The 27195-nt window shown below is 38.1% G+C and overlaps 1 protein-coding gene across 6 annotated transcripts; it reads right to left on the bottom strand.

Moving 5' to 3' along the window:
- Positions 1 to 2012: 2012 nt before the first annotated feature.
- On the bottom strand, positions 2013 to 27195 carry DRAM1 (DNA damage regulated autophagy modulator 1). 6 transcript variants are annotated; one of them, XM_039338173.1, is made up of 8 exons: positions 26960 to 27189; positions 26327 to 26515; positions 21111 to 21178; positions 14112 to 14254; positions 10850 to 11027; positions 9439 to 9497; positions 3875 to 3967; positions 2013 to 2339 (listed from the first exon to the last, which is right to left on the bottom strand). In XM_039338173.1, the coding sequence occupies exons 2-8, from the start codon at positions 26455 to 26457 to the stop codon at positions 2295 to 2297; spliced, it is 717 nt and encodes a 238-aa protein (XP_039194107.1). In that variant the 5' UTR covers positions 26458 to 26515; positions 26960 to 27189; the 3' UTR covers positions 2013 to 2294. The 6 variants fall into 6 exon arrangements, 3 of the variants coding, with proteins under 3 accessions (XP_039194107.1, XP_039194106.1, XP_039194108.1); XR_005556113.1 differs by adding an exon at positions 8399 to 8515 and having other exon boundaries at positions 2296 to 2339; positions 26327 to 27195; XR_005556115.1 differs by adding an exon at positions 8399 to 8515 and having other exon boundaries at positions 2296 to 2339; positions 9424 to 9497; positions 26327 to 27193.

Here is a 27195-nt window from a genome sequence, read left to right as displayed (position 1 = left end):
CTCTTCTTGTGCACTAAGAATCATACATATGAAGGACTTACTTCACATTATTTTATATGCAACAGAAGAACATAGCTCCCACAACACAGAGGGAGCATCCTTGGATGGATAAACATCTCATATTTCATGAGAATTATAGTGCAAACTCACAAATTCAACTCAGAATTCAGAAATTGGTGTAATATAACTTGGCCAATAAGAACAGTGGCAGTGATCTACAAAACAGCGGGATGCCAGACAAAAGTGAATATTCTCCATTCTCCTTTCAACAGATTTCTTTAAATATACATGTGACCTTTATTAGATGCTTCCTACGTGAAAAATAGAACTGTATTAATGTGATTGCCAAAGTAATCTCTAGTACAGGCAGTAAATAGATAGACTCAGCACGTCGATGGCCATTTTTCTTCACAGCTGAACCAACCTGATGGCTTAGATCATGGGTGTCAAACTTGCCATGTCACGTAACATGTGCAACGTATCGTGACTTTTTTTGCATTGCCGGAACTGGGGTGGGCACGGCCTCCACATGATACAACCAGCCCCGGGCTGGCAGTCTGACACCCCTGGCTTAGATTGTTGGGCTTTATTGGGGAAAACCTGTTTAGATCTCCTATGCTACGAACATGTTGTAGATGATCTGCTTTTTTTAGCAGGACAGAAAGAGAGTTAAGTACAATATTCTGTCAGATTTACATGATAGAAAAACTTCTAAGAAAGATCAGAGGACAATCAGTAATAGCTCCAGCAAAATGTTTTTCAAACTTGGCAACTTTAGGATCTATGGACTTCAACTCCCAGGAATCTCTACTATGATCTCTAGATCCTACAGAAATGAATAAAATTTCATTTCTGACCTATGTATTAGAAAGATATAACATATAATTCTTACAGCCTCATAAACTGGGATCTAGACCTTCTGGAATGCACTTCTTGATGTCCTGTAGAACCCTAGTCTTCAGCTGATGGGATAATTTGAGTTTAAGAAAAGCTGGAATATTGGTTCTTGAACAAAATATTTGCTTGATAATTTAGTTGCTTTTAATAAAAAATATAGTTATACCTGGAGATATGGACTTTCTACAATGCTTACAATTTTTTTGTCTCTAGACAAAGGTCTCTATAATGGTCTTAACAGAACTAAATAACATAAAATTCGATTTTTTTCTGCCTATTAACTGTACCATTTCTACAGTGATATAATTTACAATTTCTGCCATCTACAATGTGCTATTATTTTCTCAGCTTTTGTCTGGCAGCAACATTTTTTTCACCAAAATGTGATTTCTGCATATAAAAAAATATTGCTCAGTATTTATCAAAATCACTTATTTAGCATAGATTTTCTGTATCAGGCACTAATTTTCCTTCTCTATAAAAATTCGTAAGAAATGAAGTTAATAACATTAATGATAAACAAAACCTATCTACTTTCTAGGGAAACTATGCAAACTGTCCTTTTGCTCTACCTGGGCATAGTGTTCTACTGAACATAAATAAATATTTATAGATTCCAACTGATTTTCTTTTGAAACCTGCTGAAACTCTTCTGATTTTATAATAGCATGCATCATTTTTGATTTGTGAGGTAGCCATTTTGATATCTAATATATGAACCAATCTTCCTCAGAATGGCCCTCTGAAGATGTGAGCAGACTGTAACTTCATGACATTTTGACATGTGTTTTGAAGCACATTCACCTAAAACTGGGGTCCCCAATCCCTGGTCCGTGGACCAGTACTGGGCTGCAGCATGCCAGCAACCAGTCTGCACAAACAAGCAAAGCCCCATCTGTGGGATGCAGGCAGCACACAAAACCATGCATCCTCTGGTCCATGGAAAAACTTCTCTCCACGGAACCGGTCTCTAGTGCCCAAAAGGTTGGGGACCTTTGACCTAAAAGAAAGCCCCATTGAATTCAGTTGGCATCTTCCAAGGAATTGGTAGCTGGAATTGCAGCTTGAGTTTCATTCTGAGGCCATCTTTATCCACCAAATGAGTAAAAAGGAAAAAGATTGTAACAGATAAACATTTATTCCTTGGTGATTACATATTTCAGAGGTCCTCTTTTAAAAAACTTTAAAAAAACAGAAAATGTATTTATAATACAAAAGATTATTAGTAGATAGGTTACATAGGAAAATACCCTAAAATTAAAAACACATTTTTTTTTTGACAATGATTACAAAATTTGCAGCAGTGATGCATCAGGTTCATGCCAGGTCAACCTTGGCCACTGCAACATTTTCTTTATATTCCCCTCCCCTTCCTAAATCCAGCTAAGAAAAAGTGGTCAGTGGTTTCCATGAATTTCTGTTAATATCTGTATGGTGACTCCCTAGAAGAAAAGATTACAAGAAAAGGCAAAAATCAGCAAATCATTGCAAAGCACACATTTAATGTAAGCAGAAGATACCAAGTTTAGAATTAGGGGAAGATTTACTATATAAAACAGCTGCAACTAAAATCTGAAAAATTTGCTAATATTTTAAATGCCACAACCTTAACTGCGCACTCCAATGAAAAGGCCTAGATACAGGTGGTCTTTGTTTAGGTACCACAATTGAGATGAACAGCTCCACCACTAAGCAAAGCCATCTCTGAGTGGGAAATCGTAAGAGGATGATTGTGTTTTCTGTTTTCCACTTCCCTTGAATGCTCATCTAGACAGTACTGGAACAGCTGACTCAAAACTGGCAAGATCAATCAGTTTTACATATTGACTTTTTATTTATTTATACCCTGCCTTCATGATTTTTATGTATAACTCGAGGCAGAGAACATACCTAAAACGCCTTCCTTCTCCTATTTTTCCCACAACAACTGTGTGAGGTGGGTCGGGCTAAGAGAAAGCGACTGGTTCAAAATCATCCAGTTGGCTTTCATGCCTAAAGTGGGACTAAAACAGTTTCCTGGTTTCTAGTCTGATGCCTTAATTGCTAGTCAAAATTGGCTCTAATTTGCCTCCAAACCATTATCCCACTCACCCAGCATTCAGATAATTAATAAGAAGAGAATTAATGTTTGCATTTACATTTATTGGAGAGGAGGGGATTACAAGAAAGTAAGCAGGCACACAATGGGGAATACATATTGAAAGCAATGGGCTCTTGCTGGCAGCCATGAGTATGCTACACAAACTGCCCTATTGTGTGCTTGCTTACTCTCCAGTAATACCTTTCTTTCCAACCTTTTTGCTCTGTAAGGGGGAGAGGAAATAAAACAATAGGTCAGTCACAGGACAATGCACAATGACACTGATGATGATCATGTCAATGAGGGACAGGACCACAGTCACTTTGAATGGTTGCTGAACAAGGCAGTTGGTAAGTGAGGACTACATGTAATACACCACAGTCCCACTAGTATAGATTTCTGTACTAACACTGTTAATGAGATCTAAGTATGGGGAATAAATTTTCAGAAACGTTTCTTCTAACAAATGTGGCATGAAATATGATTTAACTAGGTCACATCAAGATCTTACAGCTGCATTCACACAGCTGTTAGCTGAATTAGTTTTAGCTTCATTTTATTTTTCAGGTTTTATTACTTGAACCAAATTAAGCTAAGTGAATTATATGAGCTCAGCCCATTTCTTTTTCCCCTTCTTCCTATTCCGCAATAATTCCTGGCCAAATAAATTTGGAAAATTTCTGAAGCATTAAGGTTTCACCCATTTTCCCAACTTTCAAAATCTCTAATAAACCCATGTTCTAATCAGTCCACATATTCTTTGCAGGTGAGTGGCCACTGGGCTACAGCTTAGACAAGCACTCAGAGATGCAATTTGCAACAATCAGTGTCTCTATAAAGAGGCTACGCGAATTACTTCAAATGAATTTTGCCATCCTGATAGTCCCACATGCTTACCTGAAAATCTCTGATATATGTTAAGAAGAAGAACACAAAGCTGAAGGCTACTGTCCATTCGCAGATTGCACTTACAAAATGGTACACATAATCCTAATGGAAGGAATACATACGTAAAAAGCCGTTAAATAGAGCCATTAAATTGTTTGCAATGGCAAACAAAAGGTGAGTCAAGCACAGAGATAGCAAATAACTATATACCAGATGCACAGTGTGGTGGGAAAGTACTTATTGATTTAGAATGGCATCCAGGCACGAGTCTCTTTGATTCAACAGAAGCCTCATCAGTAGGAAAAGGATGTAATTGTCAGTAATTGACCTCCTCCTGCATTCTCCATGTTGTTCTGGAGAATTGTCCCTCAAGGATTTGGGAAGAGGAGAAAACTTCAAAGCCTGCCTTTTTCTCTATTTCCCTGACAGAAGCCCCTGCTACCTCAAGCCCTGTTGTCATCAAGTGAAGACAGTCTTATTGATTTGCTGAATTTCAGTACACTTAACTATTTTATTTTTCCTACATGGCTAATTATTACCAATGAAAACGTAATATTAAAATATAAAATACTCTACATCTGGATCATTTTTCATTACTAAGTTTCTACAAGCACCCATACAAGATATGACAAATATTGGAGCGCTGATAGCACAGTGGTTAGAATGCAGTATTGCAAGGCTAACTCTGCTCACAGTCTGGTGTTTGATCCTGACCGGCTCAAGGTTGATTCAGCTTTTCATCCTTCCGAAGTCGGTAAAAAGAGGACCCAGATTGTTGGGGGCAATAAACTGACTCTGTAAACTGCTCAGAGAGTGCTGTAAAGCACTGTGGAGTATTATATAAGTCTAAGTCAGGGGTAGGCAACCTTGGCTCTTTTATGACTCATGGACTTCAACTCCCAGAATTCCTGAAACGTAATATTAAAATATAAAATACTCTACATCTGGATCATTTTTCATTACTAAGTTTCTACAAGCACCCATACAAGATATGACAAATATTGGAGCGCTGATAGCACAGTGGTTAGAATGCAGTATTGCAAGGCTAACTCTGCTCACAGTCTGGTGTTTGATCCTGACCGGCTCAAGGTTGATTCAGCTTTTCATCCTTCCGAAGTCGGTAAAAAGAGGACCCAGATTGTTGGGGGCAATAAACTGACTCTGTAAACTGCTCAGAGAGTGCTGTAAAGCACTGTGGAGTATTATATAAGTCTAAGTCAGGGGTAGGCAACCTTGGCTCTTTTATGACTCATGGACTTCAACTCCCAGAATTCCTGAGCCAGCAATGACTCAGTCCATGAGTCATAAAAGAGCCAAGGTTGCCTACCCCTGGTCTAAGTGCTATTGCTATTTTCTTGAGAATCATTGCTCTTAGTCATTTTGAGTTATGATTATTATTTGAATTATTTCAGTTATTTTATTTTATTTAAAAAAACTGAAATATAAGTTCTTGACTTCATGACAATGTTTTCTATAACAAGATTTTTAAGGCAGGAAAAAACAAGCTTGAAAACCTGTGCTATTTTCCTAAGAGCTAGATAAGTACCTTCTTTGGATCATCTGCTAGGATAAAGTAGATCACAACCTACTACTTGACAAGATAGAAAAATGTGGGGTAGACAGAACCACCACCAGATGGATCCGTAGCTGGCTGACCGGCCGTACTCAGCGAGTGGTCCTCAATGGAACTGCATCTATATGGAGGGAAGTGTGTAGTGGGGTGCCCCAGGCCCAGTACTCTTCAACATCTTCATCAACTGGAACTCATCAAATTTGCAGACGACACCAAGCTGGCAGGAATAGCCAACACTCCAGAAGACAGGCTTAAGATACAGAAGGATCTGGACAGACTTGAACACTGGGCACTAACTAACAAAATGAAATTCAATGGTGAAAAAGCAAGGTTCTACATTTAGGCAAGAAAAACCAAATGCACAAGTACAGCATAGGTGGCACCATGCTCAATAGTAGTAACTGTGAGAGGGACCTCGGAGTCCTAGTAGACAATCCCCTAAATATGAGCCAGCAGTGTGCTGCAGCTGCCAAAAAGGCCAACACAGTGCTAGGCTGCATTAACAGAGGGATAGAATCAAGATCACGTGAATTATTAATACCACTTTACAATCCTTGGTAAGGCCACACTTAGAATACTGCATCCAGGTTTGGACACCACGATGTAAAAAAGATGTTGAGACTCTAGAAAGAGTACAGAGAAGAGCAACAAAGATGATTAGGGGACTGGAGGCTAAAACATATAAGGAACGGTTGCTAGAATTGGTATGTCTAGTTTAACGAAGAGAAGGACAAGGGGGGACATGATAGCAGTATTCCAATATCTCAGGGCTGCCATAAAGAAGAGGGAATTAAGCTATTTTCCAAAGCACCTGAAGGCAGGACAAGAAGCAACGGGTGGAAACTAATCAAGGAGAGAAGCAACCTAGAACTAAGGAGAAACTTCCTGACAGTGAGAACAATTAATCAGTGGAACAGCTTGCCTCCAGAAGCAGTAAATGCTCCAACACTGGAAGTTTTTAAGAAGAGACCGGACAGCCATTTGTCCGAAATGGTGTAGGGTTTCCTGCCCGAGCAGGGGGTTGGACTAGATGACCTCCAAGGTCCCTTCCAACTTTACTATTATTATTATTATTATTATAAATAGCAATGAACTGGTCAAAAAGGCAGAGGGCCCCAACAAGGGATTCCAGTTGAGAGTTTCATGGGGATTTATAAGTTGATATAAGGTTTGTTTTGTACATTGTAATAGAACAGTGATTCTCAACCTGTGGGTCGGGACCCCATTTGGGGTCAAATGACCATTTCACGGGGGTCGCCAAACAATGCAGTCCGCCATTTTTTTCCCCTTTTCCTTAGCTGTGCTACTCCCTTTTGTTCTATTGGCTTTTGAAAGCCAATAGAATAGATTCTCTTGAATAGAGTCTAATTCTATTGGCTTTCAAAAGCCAAAAGGAATTGTCCAGGCTGTCTCTGTCCTGCTGAGCCTGCCAAAAGTCCCATTCTGTAAACAGTGCTGCACCAGTTGAGTAGTCCTCGACTTACAATCGGTTCGGGGTAGTGGCATTAAAAAGATTGGGAACCACTGTAATAGAAGAAGGAAAGGGTACCTATAAAATAGTCAGCATTTCTCTTTCTTGTGAGAGGGAAACACTTTTGTTCCTGGGACACAAAATCTAATCAGTATGCCCATTTTAACAACACTCATTGTTATCAACAGGATATTTACAGAACATCCTTAAAAATCGTGTTTCATGGCAAAATCTTTCACCCACTTTGCAGTTCTAAATAACAAACAGAATGTAGTAGCTAAGATATGATCTGGCTAAAATTGATTAGTGCTCCTGATAGAAGAAATGATATGATCAAATGAAACATATAGGGTTTTTGCAGCCAATATATATCATTATAGTCATAATCAAAATTGAACATCATCATCATCATCTAACACCATAAAACATATCCCTGGTCTTTGGAAAGGACTCGATAGGTGGATATAAATATCAAATCCAATCTGATTGTGCCACAAACCATAACTAGTAATATAGAATAGTTCAATACTATCTTCTTGGTTGACTTTCTATTGTATTTGAAACATTTACCTACCAGATGCAATCCTTACCCATTATTTTATGAAAAATAACACAAAAATGCTCCCTTGTGGTCTATTATGTACACAGAAATAGTAGTAGAGAATCAACACTTTTCAAAGAGTAGCTATTGTCTGCTTGCCACAAAAATAATGAAAAATCTTTATAGTACCAAAACCAAATTTATTGAGGCATAAACTCTCTTTATTCCTGCATCAGATGCTTTAAGAGTTATCCTCAGTTGATCTGTCTTAGCATATAGCACTAATCAGCAATAACTATTATATTTTATTCTCCTCCAAAATATTTAAGGAAGGATCGTCAACATCATTAATTATTCAATTTCCTTCTTCAACTCCAGGCGTAATCTGCAAGCCCAGTCATTTGTTGACTCCTGGAGATTGCCTGAACAAGTCTCTGCAGTTTTCTTGTCGGCAAGTTTTAGAAAGTGGTTTGCCACTGCCTGCTTTCTAGGGCTGAGAGGGAGTGATTGGCTCAGGGTCACCAAGTTAGCTTTATGCCTAAGGCGGGATTAGAACTCACAGTCTCCCACTCCCTGGCCTCATGCCTTTAACCACTGCACCAAACTGGACCTATATGTTTATATGGCTGCTCAAGTGTCAGTGGCTCTGGGCAACTGAAAAATAAATAGAACAAACACACTACTACTAAAAACAAATTAAAAAACATTAATACAAACAATACTGTTATTAGTTGCTGAGCTATTAAACAACAGTAAAAGAATATTTCACTTTTCACCAATCTGAGAGAAAATTCTAGGAAGGATAATCCCAAATCATCTGTCAGACCAATTATATTATTTTAAGGATGCATGTTTGTGTGTGCAGGGATATAGCTTCAGAGCAAATGTCAATAATTCTTTTTTAAAAAGAGAGAGAATTTCTATCAATATAGGTTGCATGAGGCATACCTGGTCAGAGCTCAGATTTGTGAGTAGTTCTGGCAAAGAGTCCTTTTGTTCTGAATATTAGACTGACAACCTTCCATTCCTGGCCTTTGGGTGAGAGGCAAATAGCCATGGATTATTCTGAAAGGAGAATTTACACAAACCTCAATTCTCCAAGTGCAAGTCTGTATACATTTGTTTTGTTTGAACTTTTACAAAAAAAAAATTAATTTCACAGTTCTCAAATCTGTATGTGAACCAGAATGCACTTGCACATTGAAAACTGCACTTCTCAGAACTTAACAATGTAGTTTTTGGTTTTATATATAAAAAAAAACCCTACAACTTTTAAAATGTGTATACCAAAGAAATATGTGTACAAAAAAAGGATAATACCTCATCTATATCTTAATATAGAGGAAATATCTAGATTTTTTGTGATTTTTTTTTAAAAAAAACCCAAATTTGAAAGATGAGAATTGAGCAAAACAAATTTGCAGCCAGAAAAAAAACTGAACAAGAGTTAATACTTATTAGTCATCTATAAATGTATTTTTAATTTATGAATTTATTGAAGCTAAGCATAGATTATGATTATGATTATTACTCCTACTGATTTCTTATTTTCCATAATATTTCTAAAGGAGACCTTGCTTCCTAAAATGCTTTTAGGGTTCCAAACTTCTCTGTATCTTTTAGTCTCTAGTTACAATTCTTAATTTTCTCACAATTTTCTCATAACAAAACCCATGAAATAGGAATAATGTCCTCCAATTTATTAGCAAGTCTAGAACTCTGACCAAATATATCTCAGGTAACCTGGATTTACAGAAAGTTAAACATCACTAAAAATCAAAAAGCACTGAGTTTGAAAGCCTACATATATCTACCAGGCAATCCTTAAAATTTAAAATATAGATGTCACAACCTATTAAATAGCATTAGCAACATGCAAACTCTGATTATCTGTTTCCTTCAGTATCTTAGTAAAATTAACTAATACATAAAGTTAAGCTGCACTGAATGGGTAGAAATATTGATTTTTTTACCTAGTATATGTTTACCTTTTCACCTGGATTCCAATCTATTTTTGTTATGGATATTAATGAAGCACATGCAATCACTGAGAAAAAGGAGTTAAGAGGAAACAACTGATTTAAAAAATAAAACATATAAAACTACATTTTCCTGTTACCAATATACAGTACATAACCTATGAAATAATGAAAGGAATATATCATTAATCAAATGGGGGAACAGAAATAGTAATAATGGCAGATGTACATGAAGGCAAAACTGATATCTGATAATAATAGAATTATAAACTTTTTATTTGTGATTGTATACAATAACTATTGCGCACAGACATGTTAGCAAGCCCACTCAATATGAAGAAGCAATGAATGTAAAGTTTCCTTAGATTCTAAAATCTCTTGGTTTGGGTATACATTCCTAATTTCAGTATCAAGAATGTGTACTTTAATTTTTAAGATAAAGTTCATCTCTATCTTTTTGTCTGTGCAGGAGAGCCAGGCCAATGCAATGTAATGCAAGGCTCAATTTTCTTTCAGAGACTCCACTTCATAGAAACCTTGTACTATTCTCCTAGCAAGTAGTACTTATCCCTATAGGAGGTTCTGTTTTTTTTAAAGAGGTTCCCTAGCTTGTGAAGCCTTCTGGAAAAAAAAAGTCCCTACAACGTCATGATAAGTACCACTTGCTAGGAGAATAGCACAAGGGCTGGCAGCCTCTGCAAGAAATCTAAGGTGAGCCTTGCATCACATTGCATTGGCCAGGCACTTCTGTAAAAAAATGAAAAGTTAAGTTGGTGCTGCTGGGCCCTGGAGTTGGGTTAGGAGCAGGTCCCTTGGGTAGCTGGATGGGAGACAGGCCTTGGTTTACAAGCTATAAGTGTCCTCTGTGTGCCAGCTTTAGGCTCCCTTGCTTGGTTGAATGCAGTTTGGGAACAGGCTGAGGCCTGGGGAACTCCGAGGAACAGGAAGCAGAGCACTGGAGACAGGTCTGGGCCTGCACTAGGTCTCAAGGGCCTCCCCCATCCCTGAAGCACCCAGTACTCCACTTAATTACCCACATGTTCGTTTAACAATTGCACTGGGGATGTATGGGTTTAGGTGAGATGGTTCATTTAATACCACTGCAACATGCAACCATAATGGGGAGGCTCCATGACAGTTGTATCTCAAGGACTGTCTGATATCATGAAAATAGTTTCAACATAGCTGGTACATACTATATATCTAGGTATCTTCTTATGTCTGGTGCGTCTCTGCCAAGGTCTCATTGTTTTATAAGCATGGCTTATATCTCAAATTTGCATATTATGAACTGTATAATTTTATCCTTTTCAGGAAATACTGTAAAACTGAATATAGAAATAGTAAGCTGACTTGAAACTGTGGTGCTTGTATTATTAAGAACTTTGACATATTAATATTCTGCTAAAAAAAAGGATACTGGGAATGACAGCTACCCAAGCCATTACAGAGAGGAATAATCTTGTGTGACATACACATGGGGTGCTCCATTGTGGACGTGATTTGTAAGAGATAATTGTCTGAAGAAGAATGTAGAGAGCACCAGAGACAAAAGCCAAAAGAGCTCCCCCATCATGGACAGCAGGAACTGCTAACTCCTGAAAAGACAATTGAAAAGTGTTGTATATTATTAGAGTTGCAATCAATGTACAGAAAAGACTATAATTAGGAAGCAAATAAGTGTAGCCAGACTACAGTAGCAGTGTTAGGAAGGCATTTTGGTTATTACAAGCAACCTAATAGTACAGAAGTCCTCAACTTACAACAATAATAAACAACCAAAATGGTGGTGGTAAGTTGAGCTGGACCCTATTTTATGACAATTTTATAAAGGTTGTTAAGTGAATCATGCAGTTGTTAAGTGAATACCAGGGTCATTGGACAAATCCAGATTCCCTAATAGGCAATTTATACTGAAAATCAGCAAAAAAAGATCACAAATCACAATTAGTGACCACAGGACACTGCTATCTATCAGTGTCATAAATATGAGCCAGTTGCCAACCATTCCAATTGCAAACATGTGACTGTGAGGGTGAAACAAAGTTGTAAATGCAAGTACAGATCATAAGCCAAGATAATTACAACCAGTCTACAAAGTTACGGCTGTTGTAGAGCCTTGCAGTCATGTGATCAAAATCCAGGTCCTTGGCAAGCCACTTGCATTTACAAGCACATGGTGGGCTTCAACTTCCCCCTACCCGCCTGTCTCCCCCACATCTCTGCCCTTTTGGCTGCTCTGCTTTCCGCCCTCCCCCCCCCGCCATCTCTTGCTGACCTACACTATCTTCCTCTACTTTGAGGACTGCCTGGCCAAGGCAGCTGCTGGCCCTTCAGAGCTATTGTGGAGGCCTCATGAAAGCCAACTGCTGCCTTGGCCAGGCACTCCTTAGCAGCAGTGGACAATGATGTTGGTCAGCTGGGGATGGCAGGGACGAGAGATTACAGGGCAGCCAAAAGGGCAGAAATAAATGGAGATAGATGAGGGGGGGAATTGAAGCAGAGGCAAGTAGGGCAGGGCACTGGAGCCTCATCTGCTGAAGGGAGCTCCCTGAGACCAGTTGGGAAGAAGGCAGTTCATACAAGGCAGATGTGTGAGGCCATTCCCTAATGACAGTGCAGATCTTGTCCAACAACCATAACCAGGACTTCCAGAACAATTGTTGGTATGCACTGCAGTCATGTGGTACTTTACCTAACAACTGCTGCAATGGATACCAATCAGGGTTGTTAAAGAGTGATGACTACCTGTATGGTAATTTATGAAGAGGACAGATTTTTCTAATAGATACCACTGACTTATCAAAAAAAAAAAAAAAAAACCACCTTGATTACTAGGGCCTGGCTAGGGAAATTGGAGGACACAGAGAGAAAGATCTTATTCAGTTTATATAATGTTAACTGTAAATACAACACTGGCTATCATTTTATGCACAGATGTTTCCTTTAATCTTGATTTTGTTTATTGAAAACTCATTTTTATGTCATATTTTGTGAATGATTTCATAACACAGTTCAGTTTGCGGTTGAATTCAGTTCAACAAAAACTTCAAGTTTATAATATCATTCCCGTCCTACTTAAATGTCAACTCAATCCAAATGTATCTTGGCTTCTTCATGACCCATATTAAATGGGCCTCATGAGTCTATAAATAACATATTTGTACTCTTGAAATGAATAAGTCAGAATTTACAATATCTCTCCATGGATGTAGTTCATTACTGCTATCTCAAATTTGCTTAGATTCTAAGCCATAAAATCATACACTGATTTGATTTACCATTCACTGAGGTACATCAAACAGTCTGCAAATGCTGATATTATGTAATCTTTCCTGTTTTATACTCCCCTTGCTTAGTCTTAAATCTGTTTCAGAAAGTCCCTCAACTATCTCAAACAGATTTGGAAATTAGCAAGCAACTATCTGGGAAACTATCACTTCTTCTCACAAGAAATATACCAAGTATACCAAGTATCCATTGGATATCAAAAATTCCATCTCATTCATATTATCTAATGATGGATCATAGGTTCAAAGTAACTTCTTTCATTTATTTCCACAGATCATCAGAAGACACTTTTTTTGAGAAGGACAACAATGTCTAGGACAAAAACTTTTATCAGTAACATGCAAATCTGGAATTCTGTTTTGCATAAAATGCATATCTATTGTAGTTTTAATTATTTAGGAAAGGCATTATTATGGCATTAAGCTAAGAGCAACCCAAAGGATAAATGAATATTGATATTTCATGATCTCAATGCTATCTTTGGAGGACATGGTTAGAAAGAAGTATCTACTGAGCATACTGTATAATCCAGTGGTTCTTAACCTTTTTATACCGGCGTAGTGCCGCCAGCTGAGAAAAAAAAATGGCGGATCGCGTTGTTTGGCGACTCCCGTAAAATGGTCGTTCGACCCCAAATGGGGTCGCGACCCACAGGTTGAGAACCGCTGGTATAATCGTTGCCTCTCGCGAACTGAACATCTGATTGCAATCAATTCTAGACTATAGGTCAGCCTCAAGTTACCACCTAGGTGACTATACTGCAGGAATTACTATTCTGTTTTATTTGTACTGATATTTCTGATAGAAATTTTTAAGTTGATGCTTTCTCTGGAAAAGGGAATAACTATAGGTAATCCTTGGGTTATGACAACTGAGCCCAAAATTTCTGTTGCTAAGTGAGACAGTTGTTAAATGAATTTTTCCCCATTTTATGACCTTTCATGCCACAGTTGTTAAGTGAATCCCTACAGTTGCTAAGTTAGAAACAGGATTGTTAAGTGAATCTGACTTTCCCATTGACTTTGCTTGTGAGAAGATCACAAAAGATGATCAGATGATTCTAGCACTCTGCAACCATCATAAGTGTGAACCAATTGCCAAGCATCCAAATTTTGCTCACATAATCATGGGGATGCTGCAATGGTCCTAAGTATGAAAAATGGCCATAAGTCACTTTTTTCACTGACGTAACTTTGAACGGTCACTAAATGAACTGTTGATAGTCATATATTGCTCTGATTCTCTCTTGATATACACTAAGTTATTTTAAAAGGCTGGCCTTATGAATATATTTAATGCTCATATAAAATTCTTAATAATTTGTAAGCCATTGAAGGAGAAATGAGACATAAATTTAATAAATAAAATATAAACATATCTTTCTTACTTACCTGAAAACTTGCAACAATGCCCAGTCCAACAGAACCCAGAATTCCAACATACAATGTCAATAAGTTGAAACAAGGGGAAACAAAATGTGTCACATCATTTTGTTTCTTGACAATTAAATATTTTGTATACATTGTAACTACACCTAAAAAAAAAGGAGAAAAATATTTACAAATTGTCCTAAAGACAAATGATGCAATACAAAAGTGAGTCTGGTCCTGACAAAACATTGAAAAGAATAATTTTACTTACATAAGGAATATGTTATATAGAGTTCTTGAACTGTAACAGTCACGATAATGTGTTGGCATGTCCCTCCCTACTAAAATTATTTTGCAATAATCTGTCCCATTCTAAACTGATCAAGAAATAAAATTTGGGCCAGGGCTCTGTTGATTGTGCTAAATGCTGTGGATCACTAGAAATAATTCTTTCCAGACAATGAGAGGACTTGAGATTGCCTAAAATGCTCCACACAGCTGCTCCTCCAAGTTAGTGATTTCTGGTGGGTTTAGAGCTCTGAGAGATAAGGAAATAACCATCATGCTCAAGCCGTGGTTGGCATTCTTGAAAAGACACTAAAGTCACATACTTCCCCCTTCTAATGACTTTCAGAAATTGCTTGTTAATTGCTTTTCAGTTATTACAGATCTTTGGATCAACATAGCGCTGAATTTCTTTCAATCCTTAGTGAAAGAAGTTTTAACTAAAAGTTTAAGAATTTTTTTTACAAATGGGGAAATAGACAGTAAAAGAATGATTAAAACTTTTGATCTAGAAAATTACAAAGATTGAGATAAGTTTGAAATAAGATTTTGGAATTAATTATAAATAATCCTTCCAGTGGGAAAATGCTTTATTTTTTTAAAAAAAATTAAAAATTGGATAGTAGAGGGAACTAGAGATTATAATTAAAGGAGAACCCTTAAATTTGACTTACAGAAAGAAGCAAAATATTTTAATATTGAATACACTAAAGGATCTTTTTAAAACAGATAATGCTGTTATCTCTGATAACCGTGAATGGTTTTTGCTGACGTCAGATTGAAATAACTGGACTACATGGATTTGTTTATAGATAAAAGACAGGATATTTGAAGAAGAGATCATTTGTTGTATTTTAAGAAAAGGTGATCAGTTTAAAAAAAATCCTTTTATCTGTTATGGTGAAGAGGGAAGTCACTTCTTTATATATATATTTTCTTTTTCTTTATTATTTTTTCTTTCTTTTCTATTTCCTTTTCTATTGTTTTTCTTTCTTTTCTGCACTTTTCCCCTTTCTTTTTAGTTCATATTAGTTTTTACCATTAGAATTGTAATCTTTAATAAAATTATTATTTTATAAAAATAAATCTTATAAAATAAGATAATGAAGCTTTCCTACCAGAAGGAAAAAGGGAAGACTCCTAAAGAGGACTGTATATATACAGGCAAAGATCTTTAAATATTGAAAAGATTTAAAGGGTTTGGAAAGAGGGCACATAACTAAAGAATACAAAATTTTATTGAAAGAGATTGTCAGGCACAAGAAACCAGGAACTGGGACAGAATTCAAAAGCACGGAAACCTATATACAAGAATCTGAATAACTAATGGTCAATGCGGAACTGGCACCAGATATGAGTCAACAGACTTTTGGGGGGAGGGAGGGGCTGGACTTAGGTCTCTTTTGAGGGTAGAGGGATCCAGACTGATGATGACAGCCATTTGTCCGAAATGGTGTAGGGTTTCCTGCCCGAGCAGGGGGTTGGACTAGATGACCTCCAAGGTCCCTTCCAACTTTACTACTATTACTATCCCACCCCTCAGGCTCAGTCTGGTCATCTCTTACAGAAATGACAAAATTGTGTCAGAAAGGCTAAAGCTCAGAATGAGCTGTTGCTGGCAAGATATACCAAAACCACAAACAAAAGGGGGATATTTATGTAATTGAAAACATACAAAAAAGGCAAAGGAGTTGTAAATCTATTTTAAGAAAAAATAATATACTGATAATGGGAAATGGCGAAGAGAAGGAATTTTTAAACTCCTCCTCTGTGTCTAACTTTTGTTAGAAATTAAATGGAGCCATAGTTAGTTATCAGTATGTGGAGAGAACCAGCAGCAGCTTAGGGCAGATAAGAAGATGAAAACCTAGCAGCTAATTTAAATGAATTCAACTCTCCAAGGCTAGATGGATTACATATTAGGATACTAAAGAAATTAGTAAAGAACTGAACTACTCTTTGGAGATCCCAAAAGAGTGGAGAACAGCAAATGTCATACCCATCTTTAAAAGGGGAAGAGGAACTAGGACTGGTCAGCTTGATGACAAGAATGGGCAAGGTCTTTGACAGACCATCCACCATCATACTTGTGAACACCTTGGATAGACATGCTATAATCAAACAGGAGCCAGTATGGGCTTGTCACAAACTCATCATCATCATTTTTTCACTAATTGATTGGGGGAATACTTAGCAGTAGTTGACAAAAAAATGTCATTAAATTATCCTTCTTAATTACAGTAAAATATTGGTAATACTATCAGATATATTCATAACTCACAAATAAAGGCAAAAATAAGTATCCCAGGATAATAATAATCTAGGTTGGTGTGATACACACCCACTCTGCCCGAGAGAAGTTTCCCTGAGGATGGGCTCCAGCTTAAGTCCAAAATGCTTGGAAGACAAAACTCTGGTTCCGGTGACTGACCCAGATTGGATCTTGCATATAAATAACTAACTGCCTGAATGACTTCATCCCAAAAAAGTTGGCAATGTCCCAGCTTGGTGGAAAATATCAAATGAAGCCCATAGGCTCTATCCTGGGATGCATGTTACTCAATAGTTTTATCAATGACTTGAATGAGGGAGTTGAGGAGATACTTACGAAGTTTGCAAATTACACAAAGCTGGGTGAAATGGGAGGAGAGAGGATTTTAAAAGTTTTACACAGGATTCAACAAAGAGCTGAAATGAACAGAACAGAATTTAACTATGAAAAATATAAAGTTACGCATTTCAGTAGAAAAAATGAAAGCACAAATATTAGATAGGGGAGACTAAACTTGGTGGTATGTATATGAAAAAGACCTGAGAATTCTTATGAACTTCGAACTAGCAACTTAATGTAGCTGCTAAAAACAACTATACTAACTATACAACTATACTGACAGGAGTATAGAATCCACCGCCACAAGATGTAATTGTTCTTGTCTATTCTGTTCTGAACAAAGCGTGAAATATAGTTCAGAAGAGGGTTATCAAGATGGTGATAGAAGCTATGTCCTATAAGAAATAATGGATATTATTTAACATACAGAACAGAAAACTGAAAGAAAATTAGGATAGCAGTCTCCAGGTACCTGTACAGTTGTCTCATACAGAAGAGAATGGATTAATTCTCCACCGTCCCAGAACACAGAACCAGAACCAATGGTTAAAACTACAAAGTGTGGTCAGGTAGATATCAGAAAGAACTTCTGACTGTACAACTGACCACCTTGTGAAGTCTACCATATGTTAATTTTCCTTTGCTGAAAGTCTTCAATCAGAGGTTGGATATTCATTTATTGAAGATGATTTACTCAATCTTGCACTGGCAGAGGATTGGTTTGAACAATCTCTAACATCCCTTCCAACCATGTAATTCTAAAAGATCTACTTACACAACTAGAACTTTTATTCTGTTGACAAAAGCAGTAGATAACAGTAGTGGCCAAAATTGTGGAAACCTTTCAGGAAAAGTGTACAGTAGAAATGCCCACCTTTCGTTAAGTTTCCACCAATTTTTCTTCTAATTTCTTTATAACTGTAGCCTTGTTCACTTAATACTATTTTACCTTGCTTTCTAGGCAACCAGTCAACTCTTTGCACCATTACTTTAATTTTATTTCATTTTACTAAATGAAAGAACACAAAAAAACCCAACCAACGTGATAGCAATCACATAACACACTGACAAATGTCCTCCTCTCAGCTTCAATACATGACATTAATAACTGAAACCTACTGTGATCTGATTGGCTCATTGCCAAAACAAGATGACACCTGATTGGCTCTCTAAACTCTCATGCTCATTGGCTACAATCAGATGAAGGACAGCTACCTGATATCAACCTAAGCAAGTTGTGCTTCCTTTTTCTGGTTATTTGGCTATAACTTTTCATAGAATACAGTACAGATAATTGAACAAACTCTGTTGCATTACATTCTTGATTACATTATCTTTCCATTGATATATAATTTTATGGTACTACTCCAAAAAAAAGTGGTGTTATTAGCCATCAAACCTCAAAAATATATTTTTCCCAAAAGGTTTCCACAATTTTGGCTACTAATGTAACATGAAACAGCAAAATAGTAATTGTATAATAATGAAAGCAACCTCCCTATCAGGTAATCAGCAGAATTGAGGCTAAAAAATGATGCTTCTTTAATATAGATCTCTTGTGAAATAGTTTACCACTACAAATTAGATTGCTCCAATTCAGCCTTTCAGAAGCAAGTTAAAATTGAGTTTTTCCATTTTAATTTATCTAATTTAGAAAGTGCTGCTAAACTGTTTATGTGCTCCCATTTAAAAATATTTAATTTTGTTATGACTGAGTTAGTTTTGCTTTATTAGATGTTTTTCTCCATAAACCAGTAAGAGTCACATGACTATAAAAACAAAACAATGATTTAAAAACAAATGTCATCTCGTTTCAGACAGCAAAACATGGATCAAAGACAAGAGGCAGCAGAGACACAGACTGAGTACAAAGAAGGACATATACTGCAGTGGAAAAAGCAATCCTTTACTATCTTCCTCATAAAACAATCAGGCCTTTAAAGTAAGAACCAGACTTAAAACATAGTCCAAAAACAATTGGGCTAAAATAACAAGTGAAGATGATACAGATCTGTAGTGATATATATTCTATCCAGACTTGGTGTCGCTTATTTAAAACCAATCACGTGCTTTTCTAAGACATGACACATAGGAAGTATTAAAATAGTTTATATGTAAATACTACACAAATGCAAATATCACATAAATACTTCTAATAAAGTCTGTCTTCTTGTATTCAATCTAGAATATTTCAAGGTCCATCTATGAAATTCAATAGCCCACCTTCCATAGTAGAAATCCAATAAAAACTGTTTCTCCGCGCACATCATCATAAATTTAAATAGTATTTTACAGAGTAACATCAAAAGTAAACAAGACTGTATCCAGAGAATATAGTCTCTGCTACAGATCAACATAATTCAGCAGACAGAAGCAACATGAGCTGTTTGCTTAAGCTAATATTAGACTATAACCTAACTACTCCGATGAATATTACATCCAGAAGTATGCTCATTATAAATTATTTGGTAATTGTATTTGCACAATGCACATGTTTTCAAAGCTGCTGTCATATTTAATTTATTGCACACACCTTAAAAAAACCAAAATGCTACTTTAAAAACATGTATGAAATTGTTTAACAGTGAATAATCCTAGATATACATTATAGGACAGAGTAAATATTCCACTTTATACATTTAAATAGGGCATGGATGCATGTGATTAATCAAATGGTTAGTCAAGATATACTGCCATGATCCACAATCAAGACTGATTAGATGATTAGATGATTTGTATATTTATATACAACAGAAAGTCCCTTGGACTGCAAGGCGTTCAAACCGGTCAGTCCTAGAAGAAATCAACCCCGACTGCTCTTTAGAAGGCCAGATCCTGAAGTTGAAACTCAAATACTTTGGCCACCTAATGAGAAGGAAAGACTCATTGGAGAAGGGCCTAATGCTGGGAAAGAATGAGGGCAATAGAAGAATGGGACGACAGAGAATGAGATGGCTGGATGGAGTTACTGAAGCAGTAGGTGTGAACTTAAATGGACTCCAGAAGATGGTAGAGGACAGGAAGACCTGGAGGAACGTTGTCCATGGGGTCGCAATGGGTCGGACACGACTTCACAATTAACAACAACAAATACAACAGAAAAAAATCCATATAAAAGTCAGATCTTCATGCAGACTCCATATGTTCCATTTGAAAGGGTGTTTTCCAGCTGAGACATTTACTTCACCCTTTCTCATGCACATAACTGTATGGATGATACAGGTGTTGCTTCCATTTGTAACCCTCCTGTACTAAGGAAGATGGACTAAGCCAGTGGTGGTGAACCTATGGGACGGGTGCCAGGGGCGGCACTCGGACCCCCCTCTGTGGGCACACATGCCATTGCTGCAGCCTTGCCTCCCCCCGTGAACCCCTCCTCACCAGAAGCCCTCCCGGAGAAGAGTCACTCCCAAGCATGGCCCATGTGGAGCAGTACAGCCAACGACATGGCAGCCAACAGCGTAGACAAGACTCTGCCCTCATGCCCGATTGCACACAGTTGATGCTGCAGGGCGCGGGCAGAGGGTGTGGCTGCCATGGTGCTGCTGGTGATCTGCGGCAGGCCCTGGAGGCGATAAGTGGCCCTGTGGGCAGGTGGGGTGGGGGCAGAGCTGGGGTGGGACAGGGGCAGGGCCAGTTTTTGGGCACTTGGTCTCTAAAAGGTTCGCCATCACTGGACTAAGCTATAAAGCATCTTTGACAAAGTATTTCAAACGAAACACATCAAATGAAAGCACTCTGAATTCTATGCAATTATGAAGATATGACTTTGTTATCATCATGACTTATCTACTTTTTATACATCTTCCTAAGATGTTTTATACATCTTCCTAAGCCTGAAAGTACACAGCTGTTTGAACTCATTTGTATAAAAGTTCTTGTTTTTAACCCATCACACCTGCTCTCTGCTTCTTCTTCTTGAGTTACTATGATTATGGATTACAGAAAGCTTACTTTATTCCAGGTCAATATACTGTATGACATTTGTAAAGTATTATGTATAAATGAATTACTTTAACTATAAATCCAGATGCTTGTGCCACATCCATCTGGAGACAGGATTGTTAGAAATATTTAATCATTGCAACTCTTAAAAGATCATTTAACAAGTAATACCTACATACCTAAGAATGCAGAAACATTAATCATAAATCCAAAGATACCGCTTTCTGGAGGTTTTGCTCCTGTATCACTAGCATAAATGATAAAAATGACAAGTTAATATAAAAATAATACATGTAAATAAAATATTTCTCAAATCAAAGTTGACTCCTGGAAACTATATACTCCTATATACATCTAATTAAATTGATAATGATATAACTCAGAGAAAGGCATAATTTCTATGATCATTTGTGAGAGATGTTCCCAAAAAAACCAAGTGCTTAATAACCTGGGCCAGTGGTGGCGAACCTATGGCACAGGTGCCAGAGGCAGCACTCAGAGCCCTCTCTATGGGCACACACGCTGTCACCCCAGTCTTAGGCCTTCAGCTGGGTTTTATAAAACCTTTTTGCTTTAGGCCTCCGCCTCTGTGTGCAAAAAAAAGAAAAAAAGGTTTAATCAGTCAATTTCAAGTTCTCACAGGGAAAAAAAAGATCTTGCAAAGTTGGAATTGATCGATTGAACTTTTTAGTCCCACCCAGTCTGCCGTTACCACCGCAGCCACGCCTACCCAGTGGGCCACGCCTACCCAATGGGCCATACCCAGCCAATGGGCCACACTGACGATGCATAAGTGGGTTTTGGGTTGCAGTTTGGGCACTCAGTCTCTAAAAGGTTCGCCATCACTGACCTGGGCGCTTGAATTCAGATCAATACTCCATTCATCATCTGACATGCAGGCCTAAGAGTGTAGTTTGATTCTATGCATACATACTTGGATGGATATTTATCAATTGATCTAACTTCCTAGAAAGGCTGTTCTAGTACACATTTAGGCATGGCTTATTTTTCATTTGAAATGTTGAAGTACATTAATATAATTATCATTTTAAGTATTAAATATGAGAAAAATAATTCCTGTTCTTTTTTCAAAATGGATGGATCATTAGAAATGATAACCCAATAGGTTCCAATCCTCAGATATGAATGAGATGATTGAAATGGGTGGACTAGCAATATTTTATTTTATTTTACTTTATTTCATTCGTTCATTCAATTTCTTTAGCCGCCCCACTCAACCAAACAACTCTGGGCAGCTTACAATATACTGTTAGGCACAGCTAATAGTCCAAAAGATGGCTAAATCTATGATTTGACAGTTTTAATTTAGTGGCTTTAATTCCATCTTCTACATTTCTGAGCTAACAAGTGACGATACCAAATTAGCATGCCAAATAGCCACTTGGCACTTGGTTTACAGTTCTCAATTTATGTATGACACTACATATTCAGTCCCAAGAACATGAAGCCAATCCCAGAAAATATGTTCATTTTATTTTTTCATTTCTACTGTGATTCTCATAGCATTTAATTCTATTTGTTAGAAATTAGAGTTACCATGAACATATATCTAATGTTAAAAATCTGTTATATCTACTAATGTTTTTGTAAAAACCAACAGATATCTTCACCCTGTGTTGTTTTCCAAATCTAATAATATACATGCCAATACTTCTATCATTCTGTCCATCCCTTCCAAAACAAGGCATAGCTAATTCATTTAGTGTGGACCACACTCTGTGACTGTTCTGAAGTAAAATACACCCAATTTTCCCATCACATGTAATTTGATCTCAAACAGAAATATTAGAAAACCTGCCTCTGCCGACCATCAGCTGAATCCCTCAATATTTATAGCAATGAAATATTAATGTTGTTCATGTAACATTCAAAAATACTCTTACTTTGTTAATTAACTCACTATTTAGCTAGAAACAAGTTTTGAGAACCAAAGCTCTAAGTGAAACACTCGACAAATTTGAAGTACTTTTGCAACTAAAGACTGATACCACCTAAAAACTATACTGAACTGTGATCACTTCAAAACCTTTAAGAGCTCTATGTCAGATGAGAATGGAATCTGCTGCACCTATGATCAAAGTACGACTGGATTTTTTCCTGAAACACTCAATGTTGTAAGGGCATTGCAAATAATTAAAATTGTTCAATGTCATTCATTTGCATTGGATTTAGAAGAAACATTAATAAATGTTATTAAAAGTTAAATATTATTAAATACATGTTATTAACTTCAGTGCTGATTGTTAAAAATGAAAATCAGTCACAAAGGAAAAATTGTACTTTTATTCTTGCACTTTTTTTATTATAACTAAGGCAACGAACACGTCACTGGTCTCAATCTTGGCTCTGGCACATGCAGAAACTGTCTTTAGTGCAGAGTTGATGTGATTTTAAGATGGAGAACATTGACACCTGTCTTTGCCATGGCCAGATCAATATCTATGAATGTGATCACTAAGAATTAACATTAGTCATTCAAAAGAGACAATCAATGAGTTAAAAAAGGAAGAAAAGGGAGAACAAACACCATTTCCTGCTAGCACTGAGGATGTTACCTAATTTGGGTTAATGAAATGTCTACAAGAAAACAACCAAGCTGAGACAGCACCAAGGACCCCTCATCTCAACCCTGAGCTACAAATATTCTCTTGTATTGGAAACATAGTTCTTAATCACTTTGCACCGAGATTTCCAAAGATTTCAAAATATAATAGATATGCAAATTCTTAGAAAACGGAATTTGTTGCAACTATATGTAGAAATAAAAGATTTGTGTTTTGTTTTTTCTTTAAACGTATTACTGTCAGTAGAATAGGAGCAACTGACCACTGAAATCATATGCAAATACTTTTTTTCCCCTTCTGCTAAAAGTCTGCATTTTGATAGGTTTAAATTCCTTAGCAAAAACAGCCATTGCATAAAGCAAAACACTTCACAGATGCTGCTTAATGTCTTTAGTTGGGAAAAACTCAGGATTGTTTTTACAGTGTAAACAGCAGTTGTCACTATGATGAACAGAGGGAAAGAACAAGACTTGAGTATACTAGATAGAAGCAAAGAGCTGGTTTTCTGCATTGTTTTATTATAATGTAGTGACGCTCCAGAAGGCAGTCTCCAGATATGATATGCCTGGAAATATAGGTGTCCCAGAATAATGTTGCAGAATCCAATCTGAGTTGGTCACCGGGACCAGAGGTTGGAGCCCATATTCAGGGAACTTCTCAATCTGCTGGATGTGTGCACTGTTGACTCAGTGACCCATTTCCTAGGCGTCAATCAGGAGTGATGATTTACCACCAGCTTACCAGGTACTTAAGAGCGGAGGGCATAGCAGCACAAGGAAACAACAATCAAAGACTTAATACCCCATCAATACCCCAATCAACAACTAAAAGCCATAGGCACCATACATACAACCCATAGAATAGCCCAATGCACACATCCGGGAGATTCAGAAGTTCCCTGAGGATTGGCTCCAGCACAAGTCCAAAAGCTTGGAAGAACAAATCTCTGGTCCCAGTGACCATCTCAGATTGGATTCTGCCTGATATATCTGATGTAATACAAGATAGTATATCTCAGTGTATCTCTGTTAAATTAGGTTATCTTTCTACGGGTAGTTCTCAACTTACAACCAAAATTGAGCCCAAAATCTATGCTGTTAAGTGAGAAATTTGTTAAGTGAGTTTTGCTCCATTTTACAACTTTTCCTGCTACATTTGTTAAGTGAATCACTGCAGTTGATAAATTAGTAACACAGCTGTTAAGTGAATGTTTTCCTCATTGACTTTGCTTGTCAGAAGGTTGCAAAAGATGATCACATGTCCCCAGAACACTGCAACTGTCATAAATGTTGTCAAGCATCCGAATGTAAATCACATGACCATGGGGACGCTGCAATGGTTATAAATGTGAAAAAAGGTCAAAAGTCACTTTTTTCAGTTCTGTTGTAACCTTGAATGACTTATAAACTGTTATAAGTCAAGGACTATTTGTACTTATTTGATAACACTAATTAAATGCAGATTAAATGTTATTTCAATTATACTTAGTAGAGAGAATCAACTGCACTGAAACACTTTGGCTTACTTTTAGAATGTATGTTTAGCATTGTATCTTTGAATTTTAGAATGAAAGGCCTTTCAATTCCAATATATACAGAGAGCAGAATAAAATAATTAAATAAGCGGTATCAGTCTGGACTGCAATTGGAATGTGTTCCCAGATTCAAAGCAAAAAAAAAAAAAAGGGGGGGGGCGAAATGCAAGAATTAATCCTGCTTCCCCAGCCTGATGTTCTTCAGATATATTGGGGCTATAACTATCAGAATTTCAATTTCAGTTGTTAGGGATTATCCTGAGATATAATCAGATCTTAATTAGCACTTCCCAAAGGATTTTCACCCAGCCCTATCATTATATCTCTGTTTCTATCCCAAAAGAATGTTTTAAAGAAATTATGTAAAGGGACTTGGTACTGTATCTGACTATCTGTAGGATAACTCTCAGAAAACTGAACAGACTAATTTTCATATGTTAGGAAAAGCTGGTAAAGAAAAAATTGGTGTAAAAATGGGCCAGATCTAGATGGGGGCTGCATAGGAGGAAAAAAAAATCTTCCACTGCATTCCTAGTGGAGAGACAGTTGACCAGCAGCTCACAATAAAAGGACTATTCCATTCTAAACCCTGCTCCTTCTTCCTTCTCAGTCACAAGACCCAGAGTTAATTGTTTTAAAAGCATTTGGAAAGAATTCCTGAAGCCACACTTTGCATGTTGTTCTTATTTCATTAAGGTTCCTAGTTTTTACCCTGTATGAGTTACCAGGTAATTTTTTAAAATTTCATTTGCAGAAGTTTCTGGAAAGGGGGCCCACATAACAACACCTGCTCCAATTCTCCTTGTTTTTTGTTTGTTTGTTTGCTTGCTTGTTTTTGGAGAAAAAAAAAAACAGTGGAGATCAAAAAAGCAGCATCCTGCCTTTGGCTCTGTATCCACCACCTCCTCAGAACCTTACCCCGTTTAGCTCAGATTACAGAACCAGGGAACAAAATGACCTGACTGCCCTTAAAGTGAAGTGGAGGAAAGCAGAGATCCAGATATTCAAGTTGTGGAGAGCCAGAACATCATGGAGAGGCCTGGGAAGTCTTCAGCCAGGCCACTTTTCCCAAAGCAGGAGAAGTGACTCACCACACTTCTGCCCCATTTGGGGCAACCATCAGCTACGAAGTGCTCGACCGAGAGCAGGGAAAAACTTTATTTCCCTATTTGATTTTGATGGATTTAAACACTGACTACAGTTTCTGCCCTGCGTTCCCCACCTAAGCAAGGGCGCAGAAGCCAACAGGGGGCGCCCTTCTCTCTCCCCATCTCACCTGATATACGGGAAGAGCGGCTCCACATGGCCGCTGAGCACGGCGATCGCGTAGGAGAGGATGAACGCAGCCGACGACCAGGAGACCAGGAACGTGGGAATGAAGGCTGCGCCTTGCGGGAAGCAGGGCATCCTGCGCCACCAGCGAACACCCCGCGGGATTAGCGGCTGCCTTTCCCCGCCACCAGGCCTGGAGGCAGAGAGGCCCCGCCAGCTCATAGGGGTTACTAAGATCCGCCAAGTGGCTGAAGTCATAAAAGCGGCTGAAGTCACAAAACTTTAACTCGGGAGTGGAGGAGGAGGAGTGGGGGGGGGCAGGACGAAGCCGCCCCGAGGCGTCCCTTCGAGAAGAGGAAGAGAAACCGCTCCCTCCGGGGGCGCTTCCTTCCAGAGGGCGGCCCAGGCTGCGGAGGTCTTTTCCCCCGTGAGCTTGCCTCCGTACCCCCGCCCAGCCACGAGCTCTTCCCTTCCCGCTCAGGTCGCGGACACGAAGTCCTCGTGGCAGGTCAGGCAGCCGCCCCCGCCCCGTCCTGTCGTTCTGCTCCGACCTTCCTCGCCCCCCACCCCGCCAGAAGTTTCCCTAACTACGAGTAGGGAAAACCCGTCGGGGTGAAGACGGGCTTTCCCGCCTCACCAGCGGCGGGAGGTTGCTTTCTCTCCTCCGCGAAAATTAAGCTGGCTTTTCCCGCTGGTACAAAAGCTCCGGGCACGGCAGTTTGACTGTTAGCGCAGCAAACCCACATCCCCTTGGGGCAGGCTCAAAGCGAAACTCTGAGGAGCCGCCGATGCCTCCCAACCAACTCAGCAAAACGGTTCCCCTTCACTCTTAGCTGACTTGGCTCTGACTTCTTAACATTGTGCAATGTTGAG

This window comes from Crotalus tigris, unplaced genomic scaffold (assembly GCF_016545835.1).
Source record: "Crotalus tigris isolate CLP2741 ecotype Arizona unplaced genomic scaffold, ASM1654583v1 scf7180000017694.5664430, whole genome shotgun sequence".
In the NCBI taxonomy this organism is placed as follows: Eukaryota; Metazoa; Chordata; class Lepidosauria; order Squamata; family Viperidae; genus Crotalus; species Crotalus tigris.
The sequence above is the reverse complement of the archived record's forward strand: the minus strand, read 5'-3'. Positions and strand labels throughout refer to the sequence as shown.